The sequence below is a fragment of the Xiphophorus hellerii genome, chromosome 1 (assembly GCF_003331165.1).
Source record: "Xiphophorus hellerii strain 12219 chromosome 1, Xiphophorus_hellerii-4.1, whole genome shotgun sequence".
Classification (NCBI taxonomy): domain Eukaryota; kingdom Metazoa; phylum Chordata; class Actinopteri; order Cyprinodontiformes; family Poeciliidae; genus Xiphophorus; species Xiphophorus hellerii.
In genome coordinates, this window is record NC_045672.1 from 12,766,611 (window position 1) to 12,784,591 (window position 17,981).

Here is a 17,981-nt window from a genome sequence, read left to right on the forward strand (position 1 = left end):
GCTGCATTGGATGGATGCACTGCTGACGAGCACCTGCTCCTGCAAGATTTGTATCCAGAAGCAATTAAGATTCTGAACAGAATTTAGTCCACATTGCAAAAGGCATCTGAAGATACTCTGAACATCACATAATGGTGGTTTCTTGTTTGTTTGTTTTTTTTGTGTTTTTTTTAATTGCACAAGTACCTCAGCAAATATTCATTGTGGCACACCTTCAGTTAAGCCCACCAGCAACCACTGCACCCCTGACTCACTGTTAAGAATAATTATTCGTGTTCCTTCTCATGTTCTTTTTTATTATTATTATTTATTTATTCCTTAATTTAGCCGCCTTTAATTTTGTGTTCACCGGTAACTGTGGAAGCATTCTGTTACTCACTTTACTTAACTAACTGAACATGGGCATCAAAGGTTTTCCCATCTCAGATGCAAGCAGTAGAAATGATTAAATTAGCTGTGACTCATGATCCTGTACCTTTCTGACTATAAAGTTTCCCTTATTATGTGAACTACTGGTGTGCTTGTTGCAGGACATTGTGTTAAGTTATTTTAGCTTAAATTTAAATAAAAGCCCAGTAGCTATTGTGACTAAAGCTGTACAATGCTATTTGTTGAATTTAAACTACGCTGTAGACTAACAAGTCAGGTGTGAAGGTCTATTTGAAAGACACATGAAAAATATATTCAATATTAGGATACAACTGAGTGAATTTTTAATTACAGTATTATAATTATAACTCGATTTCGAACGCGGTGATTTTCCATTTAGTTCCTCCACAGACAGAGGGCGCTGTAGTTCCTCTACCGGTCTTCAGCTCGTCTCCGAAGAAAACAGTCACAGGGCTGCTTCCTGTGGCACGCATGTACACAGCACTGTTTAGATGATGAAAGCCTCCAAGAAGAAGGAATCCACCAACAGTGGCTCTCTGGATGATGATCCAGACGCCAGCAGAGAGGAAAGTGAGATTTGTCCTGGCTTTAAAGACGCAGACGCCTTCGTTAAAGTGAGTCTGACCCAGAAATCTTTTCTCCTGGGAAAGAGGACAACGTGGATGAGCCGCTGTTAGCTCGGCTGTGTGCTGCTAGTCTACTCGCCTCCTAAGAACATCTCTAACACATGACAAACCATCTAAATGTGACATTTAATCACATTTACCCAATGGTGCTTGACTTGAGTTTAGTGTAGCTGATACTTCGTTAGTCAAACTTGTTGTTAAATATCTCTTTGCAGTGTGAGGTGACTTTGAGGTTCAAGATATAGTATACTAATTATAAACAACTATATATATTCTTTTAACTGGCAGTTTAAATGTTCAGGTTTGCTGAAGTTTGAAAACAAGAGTACTTAGTAAAAAGTTAAGGTATTTCTAGAAGAATATATCACTATTATACTAATAGGTTTGTGTCATGACGGCTTTGAACTTCAGTTGCTTGATCTGCTATATTTAATGTACATGTGAATTGCACATTTGTGCTATTGTTGTTTTAACTTGCGTCAAAGGTGGAATTTATAGTCAACCAAATAGTTTGTTAGTTAATTTCTATAAGTAGCTACGTAACAGGAAAAAAAATACTGCATAATTATCTTAGAACTTGCCTATTTGGCAAAACTGTATATCATTTTAAAACGCTGTGCCTTTCCTATCCCCCCCTCCCACAGCAGCAAGATTAACTTGGTACAGATTAAAGTCTATCTTTAAGCTTCTTCAAGTTAAATCACCTATTTTAAAATAAAATACTTTGGCAGTAAACATGTGTAGCAGACTAGTAAAAAGGTTTTGCTACAAACTTAAGTCAAAGCTGGTATTAAAATAACAGGTATAAAAAGTAGTTAACATCATAGTCCAGAAACTGCCATAAGCTAACATTTTCTTCCAGCTGTCTTTGGATAAAAAAAAAATCATTTAGGACATTTTCTTAATCGCCACTTTGATTATATCACAAATGTTTTTTTAAGATGAGTTTCTCCTCTTTTCTTTTCTCCAGTATGGTTTGGGGGCTGTGATATCAGCCACTAAAGCCTCAGCTGGCTTACCTGTAGCAGGAGATGAATATGATTTCTACCGGAGCTTTCCAGGCTTCCAGGAGTTCTGTGAAAGTCAAGGAGACAAGCTTCTGCACTGGTAAGTGTTTAATTACATTCCTTCAAGCTCCTTTCTACAGGATGGCACCTTTTCTTTAATTTATTAAGCTACATGTAAGTTGCACATTTATGCTATTGTTATTCTATGATTACTTTTGCCAGAGCCTGTACATACTCTCCTTCATTATTATTTTTTCCTAGCTTACTTTCATATTCTCCTCAACTTGAATGAACTTGTATGATTAGACCTGCTTTTGAAAGTTTATGTCAAATATACGCCTATCTGTATAAAAACCAGCCTAGATAACATGAGCTATTTATCATTTTGTCTTTGTGTTTAGCATGAGTCAGATAATGCAGCATCATGGCTGCAGATCTCACATAAGAGACCGGAACAAGCTCACCGGACTGGAGGAGAGGTTTGACTTGGTTGTGGACTCAAATGATGTTATTCTTGAAAGAGCGGTAAGACTTTTATCTAGGGAACTGTTTTTTAATTAAAAATCAAGATATTTTTGCAAACCAACCGAGCTCCGCTGCGCAACTTCCAGGGGATTCTCCTCGACGAAGCCGACGGGGTAAACAGGAGCCAGAATCCCGTTATGCCTGCCGGGTTTCAGCCTCCAAAAATTGTTGTGTCCAGCTGGAATCGCAAGGTGAGATAACTGACCTATCAGCTTCTCTTGCTGCCGTTTCAGTGACGGTTTTGACCCAAATCTAGCATTGTGTGTCCTAATCCAAACATCTAATCCAGTGGAGTCAAGCTAAAGTTCTCCATCAGAGGTGTCTTCTAACTCCTAGATATATTCCAAATCCAGTACGCCTGAGTCAAATAGCTGAACTACCATAATGTTGACTTTGGTGCCTAACACCTTTTTTGTTTTTTGTTGGGCATTTTTTTCCAGGGTTCCAGCTCTGGCAGCCGATCGGAGACGTTCCGACTCCTTCACGCCAAGAATGTTGCGAGGCCCCAACTGAAATTTAAGGAGAAAGTTGACAACAGCAATACGCCTTTCGTTCCCAAGATCTTCATCAAGCCGAATGCGCTGAAGCCACTTCCGACATGTATGCCAAGCCTTTTACCCCCATAAGTGTCGTTTTACCTTCCCGACATTTCTGAGCGGATGACGTTTCTCAAACTGCAGATTTCTCAAACAAGCAAATACGCAAAGAGAGGCCAGAGGACCTTGACGTCCCGGCTGCCTTGGCTGACTTTATCCACCAGCAGAGAACTCAGGAACATGTAGATGACATGTAAGACTTGTGCTGTTGTGTAACGTGAACATTGTTGTGCTTTGTCTCTTTGTTAATGTAACGGTTTGGCTTCATGTAGGTTTGCACATCCATACCAGTATGAACTGGACCATCTCACCATACCAGAAAGGTTACTGTCCAAGCCGGAGCCTCAGGTAACACGGTCAGATGAAGTCATCATGTAACATAACCCCAGACCAAGCTGGAGCTTTCTTTGTGCAGCATGTTAAGACCCATCTCTAAATTACTGTTGTTGATTAGAGAAAGCTGTGGTTGGGTAAAGCTTAGTCTGCTTTCTTAAGAGTTCAATTTTCTGAAACGGTTATTTTTAGTTACTCAGATGACATTTATGTATTTATTTTTGAGTGTAATTTGTAGTGGTTGGCTTCACTTCTGTCAAACCAATCCTTTTCTGTTGCTGCTGTAGATTACAGTCCTCTAAGTCCGCTAAAATAATACGTGGGTTCTGCTTTTGTTGTTTCTGTCGCACTTGGTCCATTTTAAGCACCTTTGCTTAAAATTTACTTAATGGGTTTTACAGGTTTAGACTCTGTAAAGTTATACGAGTGAAAATGTTCTGCTGTCCAATAAAGGAAAAAAAAAAGGAAATCGTTATGTGTTCCAGATAAGACTATTCTTTAGGCAATGGAAAGTCTTTGCCCTGAAAGCTTCTGCTGAAGCTTTGTCAACATTATTGGGGTAAACTTTGACTTTGTTTTTCTACCTAGCTTAGGATCTGTGGTCTCTTGAGGTTTTTTTTTTAAAGCAGCTAACAACCCATCTTTATAAAAAATATGACATTTAATCAATTGCAACTCCTGTTCTTTAATTATTTGATATAACACAGTGACTTCTTGACTTAAAAGTGGACTTAGCTGCATATTTTCACTGAAGACTCTGATGTTTTATCTACCTTTTGTGTTGTAGATGTACAAGCCGATGGCCGAGACGAAGCTTTCCTTTATTGACTCACTGGAGGACCTGGTCGCTCTGAATGAGAAGCTGTGCCGATTATCTGAATTTGCAGTGGATCTCGAGGTATGCAGATGAGTTTTAATTCAAATCAAAATAAAAGGAACAGAACTCGAACCATAGAATGCTACATTATTAGGTCTTATGTGATTAATGCTTGTAGAGGTTTTTTTTTTTGTCTGTTTTTTTTTTTTTAATCTTTTGAACATGTTATTGTTTTGTTCTCCACGGCAGCACCATTCCTACCGGAGCTTCCTCGGCATTACCTGCCTGATGCAGATCTCCACCAGAGAGGAGGACTTTATCATCGACACTCTGGAGCTCCGCAGCGAAATGCACATTCTGAACGAGGCGTTCACTGACCCGACTATCGTAAAAGTAAAGAAACGACTCCATGAATGAGTTCTGCTGTATGCTGCCTGAAAGTATAAAACTACATGACAAAGTTGGTTTAGTTACAGCAGCTTATTACTCTTTAAGGTTTTGTTTCTTGCTATAGTTTATAGAGAATTTATAGAGGCTTGTATACTGCCTCAGCATATTGTTGAGAAATTGCACTGATCCCTGCTGGTCTGCCTGTTTGGAGCTGTGGGATTTAATATTTTATTTGAAAGAAGGATTAGCATAAAGCTTGAGCCCTTATTTACGTTTTTAGCATATCTGTAAACCACACACACAAAAAAAAATATTTTGTTGGGTTAAGTCCAGGTGTAGTTTTCTGCATTTACTTCCTGGTGTTTTGTGTTCTTATCGTTGTGTTTCTGAACCGCATTGTTTTATTAAACGCTGACAGCTCTCTTGGCGGAACGCTTTTAAATATTTTGGCATGTTTTATGCCAGGCCAGCTCAACAATCTGAGCAAACTGGCCTTTACCCAGACGGAGTCTTTTGTTGCTGTGAGAAATCACTTTGACTAATAATATTTGAAATATTAAAACCAAAGTGAAACAGATCATCTTTGTAATCTTCCCAAGCTGAAAGAGCAGTCAGAAGTTGTAATTGACATTATTTTAAGTATAAAGCTCTGACTTTGTGTGATGCTCTCTGTGAGAGCAATCCTATTCAGACAAGTTTGATGAAGTTGGCAGGTGTCTTGTGATGTGTGGGAGCCAACATGATTCACACTCAGCGGGGGACACCTTTGGAAACAGTGTGCTGCGTGGGCTCATACTGCCAGCTGAATTGCAAAAAAGGATCCAAATGGAAAATTCATCATGTAGTCTTTTTTTTTTTTTTTTTTTTTTAAACCATTCAAAATGTACTTCCTCCCTACCCCCAGGTTTTTCACGGTGCTGATTCTGACATCGAGTGGCTCCAGAGGGACTTTGGCTTGTACGTTGTCAACCTTTTTGACACCCATCAGGCGAGTCGAGCCCTGAACATGGCCAGACATTCTCTGGACCATTTACTGAAGAACTTCTGCAACGTGAACTCGGACAAACGCTACCAGCTGGCTGACTGGAGGATTCGGTGCGTTGACGGCTGGAACCAATTATCTATTTAAAGATTTTTTTTTTTTTTTTTAAACCTAAGACATTATTACATTTTGTTCTTTTTAACTTACAGTTATTGTTCCTTGCAAAAGTATTCACTCCCCCAATTCTGCTGCTTACTCCAGCAGACATCAGTGTAATTTATTGGGATTTCTATATGATACATAAACAGAAAGTGATGATGATGTGAAGCTGTGAAAAGTGTGGCAGGCATTTGTGTTCACCGCCTTTTTCTCTCCTACCTTTAAATAAAATTCAGTGCAGATAATCATTAAGTGTTAGTTGTGCTCTCCAGAAAACTGATCTTTAATCAATAGTGATGGGAAGTAATTTATTATCTGAAGAAAACCATTGAAAGTCCAGTTTTAAAATCTATGCAGGTTTAAAAAAATGAAGCAACTCAGTGGGACTAAATATAAAAGTGTGAATACTGTTGCAACGCTCTGCATTTCAAGTTGGAGTTTTCACATCTTTCTTCTTTAACATTACTTAAAAAAAACATGGAGAGAAGTTAAACGTGCATTATGTTGCAGCCCCTTGCCAGAAGAGATGATCGAATATGCTCGAGCGGACACGCACTATCTCCTCTACATCTACGACTGCATGCGGGCGCAGCTGTTGGAGTCGAACCACGGCCAGCCGGGCCTGTTGCAGTGCGTCTGGAACAAAAGCAAAGACGTTTCGTTCAAGGTTTGCTTCGTGTCTCGCCTCGGTTTAATCATTTAGATGCTTTCCTGTGATCCAAACTGGTGCATTTGCATCGAAGCGATGTGTGTTGAGTATATAATTATTTAATAACTCAGTGGAGGCGTGGGTAACGGCAAGCATTAAGAGAAACAGCACAGATGACTAATTGGTATTTTCATTAGCATTTTTAAATGTAAATTACAAACGACTCTTTTATTTTTTTTGTTCCGTAATGTTCTTCATTACCTCCTGTCACATTTCGCCGTACCGACCTCCTCTCTCTCTACTGACAGAAATACATGAAGCCGATCTTCACCGAGGAGTCGTATTTAGAGCTGCAGAGGAAGCAGAAAAGGTCTTTTAACACCCAGCAGCTCACCACATTCAGGCTGCTGTACGCCTGGAGAGACAAGCTGGCCAGGCAGGAAGATGAAAGCACCGGGTAGGCTGTGTGAATTCACTGGACCTGCTGTTCTAGAAATGTCCCGGATCCATTTTTATATGTGAATCTACTTATTTGAGCCCACTTGCTATGACTTTTTTTTTTCTTTTGTTTTAATGGCCACTTGTTTACTTACAGATACGTCCTCCCCACTCATATGATGATCAAAATATCCGAAGAGATGCCCAAGTAAGACCCATCCCATTTATAAAGCATTTTAATGTGTCATGTATTTCTCCTTTTTATTAAGAGGAATTTCTTTTGTCATTTAACTCCTCAGAGAGCCGCAGGGCATCATTGCCTGCTGTAACCCCGTCCCGCCGCTGGTGAGGCAGCAGGTCAACGAGCTCCACTTGTTGGTGCAGCAGGGCAGGGAAATGCCGCTCCTGAAGGTGAGGAGAGATTGACGGCGGCGGTTTGAGCTGCCACTCACCGCGCAGCCGGCGTGCCAGCGCCACTTCCACATTTAACTTTGGAATTATTCCACTTTATTCTCACAGGCTGAAGTGGCAGCTCAGAAGAAGAAAGGACTCACAACCATCAAAAAGGTTGGCTGAAGACGTTTTGGTAGATAGTAACCGGTTTGGCGTTGGTTGGGTTAATAAATGATTTTCTGTATCCAGGCAGAAGTCCCGTTGTTTGGTCCACATGATACGTCCAGGGGGTCTGAGAGCAGCCACCCTCAGCTCATTGCTGATGGTAAACTTGAATGTTGCACTTTTTTAAAAAAAATCATAAGGGACTGTTGTTTTCATTTAATAATTTGTCAATTTTCAGAAGTCCCAGTGAAACAAGGAATCCTGTTCTCAGAGGAGGATTACAAAATGGATGTTGATGAGCAGAAAATAAGCTCCTTGTTAGCTCCAGCTAAAATCACCTTGTTTCAGGTAACACCTTACAAAAGTGTTCATACCCGTTAACATTTCTTTTACAAATTAAAAAAAAAAGTGGCATGTGCCTTCTGAACCAGAAATTTGTAGAACTTAACATTTGGGGTTTTTTTTGTTAGTTTGTTTTGTTTTATTTGATCAAAGTGGCTGAAGCAATACTCTGTTAGACATAATCAAGATAAAGAGCATTGCTGTCCAGGGAGGTATTATAACCAAATCTAAAAGATTTCAGAGAGTGAATAGTTTTAGAAGGGAGGTAAGCTTATTCAGCTGCTCTGTTTGTAAACTGCGTTACAGTTTTTATTAGAATTCTTCTTTCTTTCAAAGGAACTGGAAACTCCTGCTGGCCAAAAATCCCTTTCCGTAGCTCAGATGAAAGCCAGGAGTATCACAGAGTCTTTTGAAAATCCTTTCAGAATGGTAAAATAAAAGAAAACATCAGGCCTCTGAATTATTTCTGACTTTCATCACACTGTTTTTAATCCTTTGGGGTTTTTTTCTTCGAAACCTCAGTATCTGCCCTCCACCGGCGCGCACGTCAACAAAAACGCCAAGTTTGACCCGTCTTCAAAAATATTCGAGGTAATCCGAGCCCCTCTGCTGTGGCTGCTGTGTTTTCTTTTTTATTGAGTTGTTGTCATAGGTCTGCTTTGTTACCTGAACAGATCAGCAAGCGATGGAAACTGCAGAGTGCTGAGCAGCAGCAGAAAGAGATGGAGGTCAAGAAGAAATCAAAGGAAGACGCAAAACAAAAAGCAAAGAAACTGTCAGGTAAAACAGGATCTAATTATCTCTAAGGTAACTGCTTTTTTGCTGGATGTTTCTGATTTTTTTTTTTTCTACAGAGGAAAGAACCAAGGCTAAACAGAGCTATCAGGAGTCTCTGCGGAACATCGTCCCTGTTCGCCAGCAAGCAACAGTAAGCCATTCACTCTGCTGTCTTTTCCGCTTTACCTGGTAAAAGTTTGATGAGAAAGTTGAGTTCCATGTTGCCAGCAAGTCTGGCGCCGCATTTTAAGGAGAGCGCTTTAACAGTCAGTTTAACCCCGTGCGGTGGCCTTCATTTCCCCCCCACACACACCTGGCTTTCCAGCAGAAGGAACACTCTGACTGACAAGCAGGTGAACTACATCTGCCAGCCTGCAGCCGCAGCATACTTGTTACATTTTTTTTAAAATATTTGTGTCTGTCACATTACATGCCTGGGGAAGAGTAAGCGCACAGTGTGGGATTTGCAGCGCCGAAGACATTTATTTATTTATTTCCCTCATTGTGCATTTCTTCCCTACTGAGGAGAAATGGGAGCTTCTTTCTCCTCTGAAGCCGCCCTGCTGTTAGATCGCTCTCTCTCTGAGGGTATTACATGATACCCGCTGAGTTACTCATAAACAAGCTTTCCTTCATGTTCTGTTTTATCTGCACTCTTCACTCCGTATAAAAGGTGAGCTTGAATAAAAGGAGGTCGTGCCCTTTGATTTCCGCATGTCTTCCTGCCAGCTTTACTGTTTCTCTCCTGCAGGAGGAAAAGCATGCATGTGGGATAAGTGCCAAAGTTATTCAGTCTGTAACGATGAGAGAGAGAAAGTATCCCTGTATGCCGGCTTGTTAGCGCTGTCTGGTGGCATGGATCATAGTCAGAGATATTGGCAGAAACTCTGCAAAAAGTAGCAGTCGTCCACCTGCCAACTGCAGAGAAATATTGGCTGTGATGTTAGCAAATTGTCACTTTCAGATGGCCCCTTGGCAGCAAAGATTTCTTTTTTTTTTTTTTTAATTAGGATTTTATTTCAAAAGAGTTTTTACTTTTTTCTGAATAGCATTGCATTAACATTGACAGATTATAATCGGGGTTCATCACCATTATTTGTTCTGTCTTCAGACAGAAATAAAAAGCACGAAGCAGTCATCCATATAAACGCATATCCAGCAACGAAGATCTGATACAACAACTTTACGACTACATAAAGATAATAACTTTTCAAATATAAAAAGAAATTTGTTAAAATCTATTCAATTTTGTGTTTAAAAAACATTAATGTATCAGTAGAGTTAAATCTGTAACGTTGGGTTTTTTGTTTTCCATTTAAGTAGTTGGATTAATAGAAAGTGGAAGATAAAGATTTGCCATTTATGTAAGGCTCTGATGTTAGCCTTTTGTTTGCTATTTGATGACCCAAACATCCTTTTTGAGTTTTTTTTTTTGTTTTTTTTTTAACCTCAACTAGATCTGATAGTCCTTTGTTTAGGTTGACAATCTGAGCCCCTGTGCTGTGGGTGCAGCAAAAAATGGCCTGAATTAATTCTATATTGATTACAAATTCTTTAAATGTTTCAGAAATATCCAGACTGTGCTTTGTTCTGTTTGTGAACATGGAAAAAAAATGTTGATTCAATTCACAAATATATATTAATAGAATCTTGTCTGGTAAGCCCAATATCACATACATGGTCTCATGAGTCGACTGTACATTTCTAGTTGCTATGTGCAACTAGAAGTACTGTATATGACTATAAAGATATCTTTTAAAAATTAGCTCTGTCTTTTTTTTGGATCATGTGTATTATTTTTTTCAGAAATACCTCCTATTTTTGGCCCTAAAATAATAATAATAAAAACATTTTTCACAATTGAGTATTTTAGATTTGAAGAACCTAAAACTGTGGACTGAAGCTGTTACATGTCTAAATTTTAAACTTCTTTTTTCATCTTTGGAAAATGTTTCTCTTTTTCATAATCCATTGTTTGTTAAAGAAATCATCTGGCAAAATCATAATTCAAAATTAGAAAAATATCTGTTTACATGTCCAACGAAGTAACAGACTTGCAATATTTATCATTTAACTCAAGCGATTGTTAACATAGACAACGTTGATGTTTTTTTTTGAAAAACAAACTAAGTTCTTTTACTTTAATTTGTTTCTCACCAATGTTTTTTCAGGATTCAAAAGATGGTGGAAGGAAAAAAGCGAGGGGTGGCAGCGAGGTTGGAGAGATGACTCCCAAACCGAGTAAGAAGCTGATGAAATCAGCAGAGAAATCCCAGAAGACCGAACCTCCTTCTGAAGAAACCTTCAAACCCTTTGACTATGCTCAGTCAGATCTTAAAGTTTTTGATGGTAGGCTTATTTGATCATGTCTTTTTATTCCTTTGAAAATACCACATCCTAATTTTAATCCAAATTCCGGTGATGCTCAGTGTGAACAGACAGTTTCCTGCTCTGCTTCACAGGCTCCAAAGCTAAGGACAACACGCAGTTTGATCCAAATCGACAAGCTCAGGATTTTAGGAAAAAGGTGTGTTTGTGGTTTATTTACAAAACTATATATTTTCTTTATGCCTAATGAATTTAACTCTTTTGCCAGCAGAAACGTCCTCAAGGACAAAAGAACAACTTCTCTTCAGGAAACAGAAGCATGTCGTACATGAAGGGCAAATCAGACAGGTAAACATTGAGAACAGTAAAGTTTCTTCGTTTCTGCATTTTCAGACATCTCCCATGCTAAATATTCTGTTTAATACCTGCAGAGGGTTCCGACATGCCTGGCCCAAGAGATAGACTCTGCATTTTTCCTCATCTTTTTAAATCACATGGATTACATGCATTTTTCCTTTTTTTCCCCCCTTACCTCAAGGGAAACCCAGTTGTTCAGAACTGATCAATTTTTGAACGTGTTTTTCCTCCACCTCTGATACTGCCCTGTAAATATGTGGAAGCACATAACTCTTTATTAAAGTTGGTTTTAAAAGAAAACAGTCTGTGTTTTGAAGCTGCGTGTGAAATTGAATGTTGATTGGTCATTTAAGATTTCAAAAGCCTGGATGTGAAATATGTATGGCTTATTCCTGTGGGAGCGAAGGGGGAAATATTAAAGATGTCACATTTTCAATGCCTGGATAGTTTTATGATTGGAATTATTTTATTTTAAATTTATTTTTTGACATTGTTGTCTAAATTTTTAAACTTTACCATCCTCACTGTGGTTCGGAGGCGATGACCCATGACTGTTTTTGTACTTTTAAAATGACAAAGTCTTATCAGAAGACTTTTAAGTTTTAAAAGAAATTATATTGTAATGCTTAATAGTTTTTTTCATATGTATAGCATTCCAGCTAATTATTTTAATGTTGATTTAGACTTTTTTCCCCCATGCAAAAGTTGGAACCTTTGATAAAGAAGCCAGAAATTGAGCTTCAGACTGCAGGGTTTACTGGGTGATCCAGAAATTACATTGTGTGTTTCTATAAGTCACTGGCCAGTTCTGGGTTCAACTGAACTGGAGATCAGGGAGAGGTATTTTTGGTGATATGTGGGGTTTTTTTCTCTCTCTCTCTTAGTTTATCTTGCTAATCTAAGCTCAGTTTTGTGTGTGGACTTTGGCTGAGCACATTGAGAATTTTATTTAATTATCTTGATAGCCATGTCCACAGAAGAGTGGTGGGACACAATAAGATAAACTATATTTTTCGCTTCACAAATGGATCATATCTGGGAAGTCTGAAACAGCTAACTCAAAAAGCAATTCAAATGTAGGGATTTTTAAAATGACGTGTTGGACAGGGATTCTGACGAGGGTCGATTCCGCCTGTTGCTTGTCGCTGGCTGGACGTTATCCACCTCCATTACACTAAACAAATTTTGTAATGGGGAAAAAAAAGTAATTATCAGATAAAAATAATTATTGCATAAAGCGTTCCTCTGATATGTCTGAGAATTAGTTTTTTATTGGATTGTGTGATCTGAATTATTGTTTTTATTCTGTTTTGTATTTGTATTTTAAACCTTGTTACATTATTTGTTCTTGTATATGTCCAACTAGAGACAGACATCATATATTGGCTATACATGTTACAATGCTCTTACAAAAATTAACCAGACTGAAATGGACATTTCAGTATTGAAACACTGCATAATTTTGTAGTAACAGTAAATTACAGCGCATATTAAACACAATGTTTGGTATTTCTCTTTTTCTTTTTACATTGGAAGTTTTTAAAATGGTCTATGCACGCATACTAACTGAATATAATCTGTTTATATAAAATAGTAGCTAAAATGTTAATGTAAGAGAACTATCTGTTACTATCTTTGGCTGAGCCGAGCCAAATTAATCGGATCACAGAATACGGTCGGAAGTCCCGTCACTAACGTGGGGCTCCTCACAGCAGACAGGGCGGCGACCACGGTGCCACGTCAAACAAACTACACACTACCCGGCTTTTACTATTGGTTCTCATAATTCCATGTGTTACGTCAAAGCTATCTCATTGGTCAAAATGCAAAGCAGCATGTTAAGATGTCGGGAAACGGCTTTGTAGTCGTAAATTGCTCACGTTGCTGCTCTTCGACTCGCGTTAGTGTTCCTACCTGTGGCTGTGGGCAGCTGTCATGGACCGCATTAAGGATGGGTGGTTCACAGAGTCCTGCGCGATGTGGCCCGGGCAGGCGATGAGTCTGCAGGTGGAGGAGGTTCTCTACCACAAAAAGTCCAAATTTCAAGATGTCATGGTTTTCACGAGGTGAGTGCTTTAGCTCTTACATCTGTGGCTAATAGCTGTTAGCTCCAGTCAACCAGCACTGATTGAGAAAACTATAGCTCGATCCACTTATATATGTTTGAATTTTCCCACAAATTTATACATTATGAATGATTAAACATGCAGTCTACTATTAGGCAGCCAGCTTTCAAATGGGACTTTACTTGGTTGTAGATTACAGGTTATAATAAAGCCCCCTTCCCTTATTTCTGTTCTTTCCTTTTTCCAGTAAAACCTATGGAAATGTGTTGATTCTGGACGGGGTGATCCAGTGCACGGAGAGGGATGAGTTCGCCTATCAAGAAATGATTGCCAACCTTCCTCTGTGCAGCCACCCGGGCCCCAAAAAGGTACCTCCTGCTAGCTGCTGTTGTGCAATCCAGGGGACATGAACTCAGCATTCGTACAGGATTTTCCAATCTGTCACGACAGAAACCGTCAACAACCAGCGTTTTCCTTCTGTAGGTGCTGATCATCGGTGGTGGAGATGGTGGAGTGTTGAGGGAAGTGGTGAAGCACCCGCTGGTGGAGTCGGCAGTTCTCTGCGAGATAGATGAGGTGGGACCAACAACACTGACTTAAGCGATATAATTAAATATTTGTTCAGTCTATTAACTAGTTACATTTTTTTTCCCTTTCATTTTACCGTTGTGATCTACTAAATGTTAGTGCTTTGCAGTTTGTGATAAGAACATGACGAAACGTAAAAAAGGTTCATCGGGAACTCTGTGAAAGTATGAGATTTGATGGAGAACATGAATTATTAGTCAAGCAAGTAGCCAAGATGGCCATTGTAACTAAAGGAGCTGCAAAGATCTACTGTTCAGGTGGGAAAATGTGTCAACAAAATATTTGGCAAGAAGAAAGTCCTTTATTATTAGGAAATCTTTTACCATCTCTATTACAGTAATCCAAAAGTGATTTATGAATGGAGGACATAAAGGCAGTTATTGTGAGAGAAAAAGTTGCATAAGATGGTTTAGATGGAGACAGATGATTCGCATTGGCTTCCCCTAAAGGGAAAAGTTGAAAGGAGCAAAAGAAAAAGAGTTACCATCATCCAAGAGTAAACAAACTCTGAGAAATCTTCTCATGGAAGCTGACCTTCTCTCCTGTGTAGGATGTCATAGAGGTATCAAAAAAGTACCTCCCAGGAATGGCTAAAGGGTTTTTCAGTCCCAAGGTCACCCTCCATATTGGCGATGGCTTCGAGTTCATGAAGAAAAACCAGGATGCCTTTGACATCATTATAACCGACTCCTCTGATCCAGTAGGTGAGTGTTGATTTTCCTTCTTTTCTTCTTTTTTTTCCCCACTTTCTTGGTTCTAGTCTAATTCCAAGTTTGGTGTTTTTGTGTCACAGGACCTGCAGAGAGTCTGTTCAAGGAGTCCTACTATCGGCTAATGAAAGCAGCTTTGAGAAGCGGCGGCATTCTTTGCTCCCAGGGTAAGTTTAAAATAATGACTGAAGCAAATTTTTATAATGCCTGACACTTTCAGAAATATTCATACACCTTGCAATTTTCAGTAATTTTGAAAAATTCAAGGCAATGTCAGGAAATTTATAACACACCATATAAACTAGCACATAATTGGGATACTAATTGGGAAGGTTAGGTTGAGTCAGGAGTTATAAAATGGTTTTATTGATTTTTTTGTTGTTTTGTTTTCCTCTATACTCTATGACTATGCATGAGCTACATTGAAAAAAAGAATTCACATACAGTTCACATACATTCATCTCTACATCTTCAAAGCTGGTGAAGGCCTACCCAAATTATTTAGAGATTTATAAAATGATTTCAAAACAATGTATTGCTTTCCAGCCACTTCTCAGTTAGAAGCTGCTTTTTGTTATTCTGTAACATGCAGTCTTGATAAAATACACTGAAGCACATTGGGGAATTAAAATAAAACTGGAGTATGAGTACTTTTTCATGGATCTGCCTCTTTCTTTTTTTAGAGGTTTACTTATTTCTGATTTCTACTTGGCTTTCAGTCAGACAATAGCTGAGAGCATATTGTTATGAAGGAAGCGTTTTAGCTGATCACATTCCCTTTAATATTTACAGGAGAGTGTCAATGGCTCCATTTGGAGCTGATAAAGGAGATGCAAACCTTCTGCAAGACGCTTTTCCCCGTGGTGGACTACGCCTACAGCACAATCCCAACTTATCCAAGCGGCCAAATTGGATTTATGCTTTGCAGTAAAAATCATGTAAGCATCCCTCTCCGTTCCCGTTTGTCCCGACTTCCTGATTTTCTTTTTTTTTTCTGTTTTCATTTTTATTTTTTGTAGATGGCTTGTTGCTAAACTATTTCTCAACACGTTTTGACCTGACTTTTAGGAGACAAACTTCCGGGAACCAGTGAATGCTCTCACTAAAAAAGAAATGGAAAGTATGAACCTTAAATATTACAACCCTGATATTCACAAAGCATCCTTCATCCTCCCCGAGTTTGCCAGAAAGGTAAGTTGCAACAGTGACATTTTGTGAACATCACCATCTTCCATGTTTTATTGCGAATTCTACAACAAATCAACAGAAAGTAGGAGGATGATGAATAATTATAACCAGATTTGTGCAGAGCATGACAAAAAATTCATTTGTCAATAATTCCACCTGAGCTGTGAATCTCTGCAGCTCCTTTAGAGTTACAGTGGGCCTCTTTGCTGCTTCCTTAATTAATGGCTTCCTCCTTAAGTTTATATAGACCAACATGTCTTGGCAGGTTGCAGTTGTCCAACCTCCTTTCCATCTTTTATGAATTGAGCAGTGTATGATGAATTATTAGGGTAATTGTATATGGGGAAAAAATGGCTGCTGATGAGTAAATTTCTACCCAAAAACTACACACATTTACAGAAAAGACTTGAATATTCTGTCAAAGTTGTGCATTTGTGAGAAAAACAAAATTCCTGTGAATTTTGTTTTTGTTCTGTGAAAAAAAAAATTATATTAAATCTCAGACATTGACATTGTAAAGTTAGTTTTTTTTCCCTCAAGTGTTTGCTGATATATCAGACATTTACAAGAAAAAGTGACAAAACTCTGTTTATTAGTTGGATAACTTCCAAAAGTAACAGGATTGAATTGCACTTAGTTATTTAAAGTATGACAGGCCAGCAGTTTTAAGTTCACTTTACAGTTATTTACTACTTAAAACTGGTTTAACAATGTTACTAAAATACAATATAAGAAAAAATTCAATGTGTATAGATAATTTTGCAAGTTGGCGTATTTACCGATACATGACTTGTGAGTTTTGTCATGTTGTTGCTAGGTTTAACTGAGTTTTTTTCCCATCTTTTTCAGGTACTCGGTGAAGCATAACCTGCAACAGAAGACATGCTTCTCCTCTGCCCGACCCTCAGAACACATGGAAAAAAAAAAAACCTCATTCCATGACTTTGCCACCTCTTCATCATAGGTCACTGTCACCCAAGAGAAAAATCACTTGGTGGGAACCCACTGGATCACTACCCCATCAGTGTTCTTCTCCTTCAGTCTTACGAACATGTGCTGTTTTGTTTTTTTTCTTTCTTTCTTTTTTAAACTCCAGTTAATGTCCGATAATTTTTGTAGAGCTGTTTAATGGACTGGACTGACTGGAAGACCATTGTGATGTAATCCTGACCTCATTCTCCAACCATGTACTGTCAGACTCTGGATGTTACAGACCATGTAGATATGTAATCTGTGTACGTTGGATGCACATCGGTTATTTTGTTTTTTTATGTTTGTTCATTGAATAATATGCAGCATCCATATATCACGACTGGGCGTTCAGGCCTCTCATCATTCAGTAACACAACAGACCTATAGTGCCTGATATTAGCACTGTGCTATGGAAAAAAAAAAAAAACATTCTGTAGAGTCCTACGCTTAAGTTCTCGGGCCAGTGTTTGACGAATTTTAGAGTATCACCAACTTGAGAAAAATGACGGTTAGCTGATGTGTAGCTTTGAACATCAGGTATAAATAAAGCTTTTTATTATGATATTAGAATGTCAGAAAATAAAAATTAAAAAAACCTAAGAATCTAACTGCGGTCCAAAATGCAAGAAGTGGACACCCTTTAAGATTAAATTCATTATTCAATTTTGGCTTGCAGAATTAGGGATTTACCTTCTGATAGGATGGCTGCTTTTGTAGTGAATCTGTTCTCCTACTGCAAGATGCTGATGACCTCTCTCCATGTGGAAATCTTTTAACTGTTGAGTCAACATGATCTTTGTTGAGCCGTGGAGTTGTACATGAGTAATGAATTTGTTTTTATAAGAGTTATGAACTGTAATAAATTAGTAACACAAACTGAAGTTTGAAGGTTTTGTTTCCTAAGGATTTTTTTTTTCCCATGAAAAAGAAAATTATAGCAACAAGGCCGAGTCCTGTCTACTTGCAGGTGTATCTCAAAAAGTAATATAATTGAGAAGTCAGTTCATAAAGTGAAACTTGGATTCATGACAGAGTTGCTGTGCATTAGTATATTATTGTAAGAAAACTGCCCAATTCTTTGATTTCTTGAATCATAAATTATGTCGAAAGCACCGAATTGGTGTTAAAGTCTGCTTTCAGATGAAAGGGAACTTAACATTTCTTTTGAAAATCAAACTCTCCT

At 38.4% G+C, this 17,981-nt stretch overlaps 2 protein-coding genes across 2 annotated transcripts; both read left to right on the forward strand.

Moving 5' to 3' along the window:
- The first annotated feature begins 823 nt into the window (after positions 1 to 823).
- On the forward strand, positions 824 to 11,716 carry exosc10 (exosome component 10). Its single transcript, XM_032572233.1, has 25 exons — positions 824 to 1,004; positions 1,987 to 2,123; positions 2,425 to 2,548; positions 2,635 to 2,739; positions 2,989 to 3,148; positions 3,229 to 3,337; positions 3,417 to 3,492; positions 4,265 to 4,375; positions 4,544 to 4,687; positions 5,589 to 5,779; positions 6,336 to 6,492; positions 6,783 to 6,931; positions 7,070 to 7,120; positions 7,212 to 7,323; positions 7,432 to 7,479; positions 7,555 to 7,630; positions 7,709 to 7,818; positions 8,149 to 8,241; positions 8,335 to 8,403; positions 8,487 to 8,592; positions 8,667 to 8,740; positions 10,761 to 10,938; positions 11,052 to 11,116; positions 11,189 to 11,265; positions 11,349 to 11,716. The coding sequence occupies exons 1-25, from the start codon at positions 882 to 884 to the stop codon at positions 11,377 to 11,379; spliced, it is 2,676 nt and encodes an 891-aa protein (XP_032428124.1). The 5' UTR covers positions 824 to 881; the 3' UTR covers positions 11,380 to 11,716.
- Positions 11,717 to 13,121: 1,405 nt separating this feature from the next.
- srm (spermidine synthase) lies at positions 13,122 to 17,674 on the forward strand. Its single transcript, XM_032572249.1, has 8 exons — positions 13,122 to 13,340; positions 13,588 to 13,708; positions 13,824 to 13,916; positions 14,479 to 14,632; positions 14,722 to 14,805; positions 15,431 to 15,576; positions 15,707 to 15,829; positions 16,676 to 17,674. The coding sequence occupies exons 1-8, from the start codon at positions 13,210 to 13,212 to the stop codon at positions 16,691 to 16,693; spliced, it is 870 nt and encodes a 289-aa protein (XP_032428140.1). The 5' UTR covers positions 13,122 to 13,209; the 3' UTR covers positions 16,694 to 17,674.
- The last annotated feature ends 307 nt before the right edge of the window (positions 17,675 to 17,981 follow it).